The 6,561-nt window shown below is 33.5% G+C and overlaps 1 protein-coding gene across 3 annotated transcripts in view; it reads right to left on the bottom strand.

Annotated features, from left to right (window-relative positions):
* Window positions 1-6,561, bottom strand: part of HIBADH (3-hydroxyisobutyrate dehydrogenase) — a 141,407-nt gene that overhangs the window by 106,038 nt on the left and 28,808 nt on the right. For all 3 annotated transcript variants that reach the window (XM_074035314.1, XM_045388953.2, XM_045388952.2), the window contains 2 exons: window positions 4,718-4,827; window positions 1,783-1,904 (listed from right to left, as the gene is read on the bottom strand). In XM_074035314.1, coding sequence (XP_073891415.1) covers window positions 1,783-1,904; window positions 4,718-4,827 — 232 coding nt within the window. The remainder of the gene's footprint in view (window positions 1-1,782; window positions 1,905-4,717; window positions 4,828-6,561) is intronic.

Here is a 6,561-nt window from a genome sequence, read left to right as displayed (position 1 = left end):
CAATAATTTTTAAACCAGCCCATTTAAGTGGGAAGGTAGAACAGTTTGTAACACACCATGTTAAAAAATATAAACATAATAACAATAAGACCAATATAAATAAGCTGTTATTATATACTGGTTAACCTCATAATGATCATGTGTCAACCAATAAATTGCCACAAATCATCCCTGCACAAAGCTTTTAATCTACTGTATAGTGCAGATTCAGGTGTATTCAGTTATATTAGCATTTTTGTACACTAAAACAACAAACCAAAGTTTAAAAATTGCTTGACAAGAACTAAAGAGTAATTTCAAAGTTTTCTCACAAGATTGTATTTTAAAGGTTAAAATAATGTTTAAAACTCAAATTGGTATTTTTTATTATCAGATTATAATTTCAGGTTGTACTCCTGAGGCCAAAGAAAATCAATCAATGGCAAGAACATTTGTACCATATCAATTCTCAAATTCAACTGTAGAACCACTCTAAGAAAGACCTGTTCAGTTTATTAATTCCAACCAATAAAAACCACACAAACACCAACCTTAAAACCGCTTATTAGTATTTTGTAGGTACTTTTACTCAAAGTACCTATACCACATCATAAATCTTTATACCTAAATCCTATTTAAGTAATTCAATATAACAATCAGAAGAGCTAGCAATTATTTATTCCTCCACCTATATTCAAAAATCATTTGGGATATAAGGTACCTTTACAAGATCATTAAGTTCTTTATAAAAAAAATACAAAATGATTTAAATTTCTATATTTTACTTTTTAATTCTAAAGCCCACAATCCAGTTTAATGTAACTGGAATAAAATTCATATTCTGCTGCCTACTGCTATACTGCTACAAATACATAATATAAATGTGTACACAGTAATTCTGATTACACAGTAATTTTGGAAAACTTGGAAATTACAGAAAAGCCATACTATAATCCTGCCATTCCAAACTACCCAGATACCCACTATTAATATATGAGTTAATAGTAAGTTTTTAGAATTTCATTACTGGGTCTTTTCTTCTAATTGAGACAATCATATGACTTTTAACCATGTTAACATGGTAAATTATATGCACAGATTTTCTAAAATTAAGCCATCTTGGCATACATGGGCTAAAGGAAACTTGGTTATAGTGTTTAATCTCTTTCATACATGGTTGGATTTAGTTTGCTAATATAAAGTTTTTACATCTATATTCATAACTAAAATAAATCTACATTTATTTTTTCTTTTTTATAACATTTCTATCTGGTGTAAACATCAGAGTTATACAGGTGTTACAGAATGAATTGGGAAGTATTTCCTCTTTTCCTATTCTCTGGAAAAGTTTGTATAAAATTTAGATGATCTGCTCCTTGAAATTTTGGTAATATTCACCTGTAAAATGATCTGAGCCAATGTTTCCCTTGTGAAACAACTGTTTTTCTTTTTTTCCACTTGTTCAATTTCTTTAACAGTTACAGGATTATTTAAGCTGATTATTTTTTACATTAGTTCCAAAAGAAATTTTCTAAAAACTGATATATTCCTATCCACAGTAAATGGACCAAAAATTCACAACACTTCAAAGTTATGACACTTTTTTATCTGAATTTAAGACTAACAATGTTACTTAGACTTGAGAGTACTAAATAACATGTCGGTTTGTTTTTATTTTTAATGAGTGAGAATCCTGTAACAAGTCTAAAAATAACTACCACAAAACCATATGGTACCACAAAACCATAATTGCTACTTCTGATAAACATAAATAGGTTTGCATATATTTTAGCTACCACTTACCACCAGAAACAGGGGCATCCATGAAAACTGCTCCCATTTTCTCAACTTCTTTGGCCAATTCTTTTGAAACTGCAGGATCAATAGTGCTGGAATCTATTAATAACGAGCCCTTCTTCACTTTTCTAAGTAAATAAATAAAAATATTTCTAGTTTACAATTCCGAGTAAAAATTTCATGCACCTACCTATAGAATTAGAATCTGCTAAAAAGCTGCCATATATCAAGGAGGATTTTAGTTTAGTATTAAAAACATTATTTTAGAATAGGTTTAAAAATCTCATATTCTTTTTGAGATCAATTATAGTTCAAAAGTAAAGCCAAACTCTTTCAAAAGATCCAAAAAAACCTGATACATTACATGGTATAAATTCTGATTTCAGGTGAAGTACACACTAACCACAATAATAAACACGAAGCTAAGGCGTAAGCAATTTAAAACACCTATTAACTTTAAAAGGGTATTAGATAGGACTTAAATTTTTGTTTGTAAAGTAGTTGGGTCTTTAAAAAGTAATTTATTTGTCTTTAACAAGCCATACTGCAAATTTCATATATCTGTGTTATTTCCACTATGAAGAATAAACATATGCAATTAAAATCTAGTCATTTGTGTTGAGATGGCATATTACTTTATAACTTTAACTTTTTAATGACAAAATAAAATATCAAACAGGTAGAAAGGAAAATATATGAAAGAATCTGGAAATCTCACAGTCTTTTTGGCTTTTTAGGGTAACTTACGTATATACACTATAAGGCACTGTCTATCTTCACTAGCTAGGAAACTCTAACCTAAATTATAATTTCTTTAAAGGGTATGGCTAACCTTTAATTCAAACTTTCCAAAGTTCTTTAAGACATGGTCTCCCACCTCAGCCTCCCAAGTAGCTGGGACCACAGGTGCATGCCACCATACCCATCTAAGTTTTAAATTTTATATTTATAGAGATGGGGTCTCACCATGTTGTCCAGGCTGATCTTGAACTCCTGGGCTCAACCAATCATCCTGCCTCGGTCTCCCACAGTGGTGGGATTACAGGTATGAGCTACTGTGCCTAGCCAAACTTTCCAAAGTTCTTACTATAGATATAGTAACCCAGAGGACATGGAATCATGATTAGAAAATTAAAACTGAATAAATGTAAACACTGAAGAAGAAAACAGAAAAATCATTGATAAAAACTACTAAAAGGAAAAATCTTTCTATTAAAAAAATAGCACACAAAATGATTTAAACATAACCAGGCATGGTGGCTTATGCCTGTAATCCCAGCACTCTATGAGGCCAAGGCAGAAGGATCACTTGAGGCCATGGGTTGGAGACCAGACTAGGCAACATAGCAAGACCTCATCTAAAATAAAAAGAAAAGAAAAATATATACATTAAAAATTGTTTAAACAATTTTAGACATATGAATTGTTACAATTCAAATGCAATGGTTGGGTATATTTCACAGAAGAGAAATAGCATACTCTACGAGTATGTAGGTTTCTCTTTAGCCTAAAAAAATAAGAATTAAGTTTATCAATCTGTGATCTTAAAATTTTAAGATCTTAAACCTTCAAACAAATGGAAAATCATCCAAAAAATTATACATGCAGTGGGTGTATGGAAATGATCCTTACCCAGAAAAAAATAACCACCCATAAGAAGCAAATTATAGCTCAAGGTAAAGTCAAACTTTTAAAAAACACATCCTGGACCAAACTGTTCTGATAGCTAGTCACCATATTCCTTAGCAAAGGATATTAACAAATATAGGGCTATGTCTCCTCAGAAGTTTTTAGTAACTTTTCCTTCAGAGGCAAAGCAGGACCATAACTGAAACAGGCTAGGTAACAGGACAGCTAGGATGCCTCTGGACCACACACACTGTGGCCCTGAGAGCTCCATCCAAAATGAGTGTCTTTTAACCTTCCCTGAAATCTAAACATTTATCTTATCAGTTTTCTGCCTAATATCCAAGTGTCTTTTGCTTCCTTCCAAGTTGGTTAGTTTTCCAACACAATTCAATTTCCAAAAACTTCAAATTTCACATATTACAGTTTCCTGAAATCAAACCCTTTCTTTTAGCCCTTCTTGTGACTACAGCATCTACCAGTTTGCTCTAGCTCTTTGTTGAAATTCAACAACAAAATAAGTTAGGAATAGAAACAGTGAGATGAGAAAACTAAGTTGGGAATTCAAACACTATCATCCTAACATAACCACAAGGGTTTGGCAATAAGCAGCAATTAACCAAAAGGTTTCTCAGAGCCAGGGAAGACAGGCACAGATTAGGAAACTCTGACCTAAACTTTATTTTACTTAGCCCATTTATGCCTACTGTTCCATTTACACTAAGTTTGTTGGAGTTATTTACATCCTACTGCTCAAGGTCATTGCCAAGGTCTGATTTTTCACAAAAAAATTTGCAACCTCCGACATAAATGGGTTAAAGAGCTACTGCTAACCTTTAATTCCAACTTCCCAAAGTTCTTACTAAAAACATACTAACCCACAGGACATACGATAACTTTTTTCATATAATAAAATGTTAAACAATGGTGTTCTTTCCAATGTTTGGCTATATTTTTCTTAAAACTCTTTTCCTGAATTTCTATAAGCTGTAAGAAAATTATATTATTAATAGTTGCAGCTTAAAATGTAAGCTTTAAAAGTCTCCTAAACATGTTACCAATGAAAGGGTAAGTTTAAAATCCAAGAGTTAAAGGAAAAAAATGAAACCAAAAAAATTTATACACAATGTCACATACTTGACTTCAGTGAAAAAAAATAAGCCTTTTACAATGAGAAAACCACACTATTCACTGTATGAAATAAGAACAGTATAGAAAGGTTTAACAAACACAATTGTAATTTCCTAATAGTTCTAACACGTGAAATTCATGAACTATCATAACAAGAAAATATCCACAGTTGAGAAATACATACTTTAGAATCCCATTTGCTCCGGAATAAGCTTCTATTGCATTGATACTTGTGGGCAGCATTGTAATAATTCTGTCAGCTTTTTCAGCAACATCTGCTGGGGAAGATACTACCTTTAAAAAAAAAATTGCAAAGGCACATTATTTAAATTATAATGTAAGCAGTTTCTAGAGCACAAACAGGATCCACTTTTCATGCATGCCTGTAACAGTGACAGTGCATAAAAACTAATCCTTGTTTGCAAACGACCAAAAAAAAAAAAGCTTACTGCCCAAAATAAAGGCACATCATTATACATATACAGATGCAGTTTCTGTGAAATCAAATCTATCGTTTATTTTTAAAAGTGTGAAGAGAGTTGAGGGTAAAAGGGCAAAACCCAGCAGTCCTGGGAACAGACACACTTCTCATGGGTTCTTCCAAGTTGGATTCCTAAACAGCATAGTCTTTGGTATACACTTTGACTAAGAAAAATATTATAGTACAACAACGCTGGTAACTCAACTGTAGGACTCATTAGTGATTTGGTGGGCAGCAAAATCCCTTAACAAAATCTCAAGTCCCAATCCCCACCATCCTCCAGTCTCTATTTTCAAGCAAAAAAAAGAAGAAAATATAAGTCTGTTTCAGAAAAGAAAAGGTCAGGACAAGGACATAAACACTTACTACAATGACTGCAAGTACCACCAGGAAGGCTAACAGTATGAGCTACCTAAACTTATGTGGAAACTACATACAGAATAAAGATATATGAATAGGCATCAGGGCACTCTCTCAACCCTCATTTCTGCTTTATTAACGACCACAAACATACTGCAAAGGAAAGTTTGTATAGGTGCATGCATGAGTAGATGCACTGTCGCTCAAATCCCCCACCCCCAGCTCTCTCGCTCTTTTCCATATATTCAACTTGAGAAACCTGGCCAGTCAACTGGCAACCAAAGAGGTCAGGAGAGACCAGGAGCTCCCTCCTTGACTCAAATTACCCTTTAATAGAAAGAATCAGCTGGGCATGATGACTCATGCCTGTAATCCCAGCACTTTGGGAGGCCAGAGCAGGACTGCCTGAACCCAGGAGGTCAAGACCAGCCTGGGTAACACAGCAAGACTCCATCTCTACAAAAAAACAGAAAAATTAGCTGGGTGCAGTGGTGCGCACCAGTAGTCCCAGCTACTTGGGAGGCTGAGATGGGAGGATAACTTAAAAAAGCCCAGGCGTTGGAGGTTACAGTGAGCTATGATCACGCCACTGTGGTCCAGCCTGCCTGGGCAACAGAGCGAGACCTGTCTCTTAAAAAAGAAATCCGGCATCCCAACTGTCACAACATCTTCTGTAAAGCCTTTTTTCTCTTCGTTGAAAAAAGACAAAAGACTATCAGGCAGATTATTGAAGATTTCTCTCCAGAATGAGTCACATATGGAAAAAGAGACATATTTCTACATACATTATGCATGTAGAAACATGTATTTTCTACTAGAAAATGTGAAGTGACATGTAAGCATCTTACAAATAGGAACGCCTCTGCTTTTCATGTGGTAGAAGTTTACACATTTTATATTTTACGTGCATTTGATGAAAGTAAAAGAATAGGAAGCCAAAGAGAGTGTGTAATCTAAATATTAAGAGCTAGAAGTAATTACATTTCAATTTCCACAAGAGACTATGAGTTTCTAAATCAAATTCAAGATAAATGTAGCTTTAACAAAAAGCAGTTTCATAAGTCACACTTTAAAATTTCAGTAAATCAAGTATCCTGGCATATGGTGTATTAACAAGGTAGGAAATGACATTATAAAACATCTCAGACCCTAAAACAAACAAACAAAAATTCTCTTTTAATGTTTCA

This window comes from Macaca fascicularis, chromosome 3 (assembly GCF_037993035.2).
Source record: "Macaca fascicularis isolate 582-1 chromosome 3, T2T-MFA8v1.1".
NCBI classification, from domain to species: domain Eukaryota; kingdom Metazoa; phylum Chordata; class Mammalia; order Primates; family Cercopithecidae; genus Macaca; species Macaca fascicularis.
The sequence above is the reverse complement of the archived record's forward strand: the minus strand, read 5'-3'. Positions and strand labels throughout refer to the sequence as shown.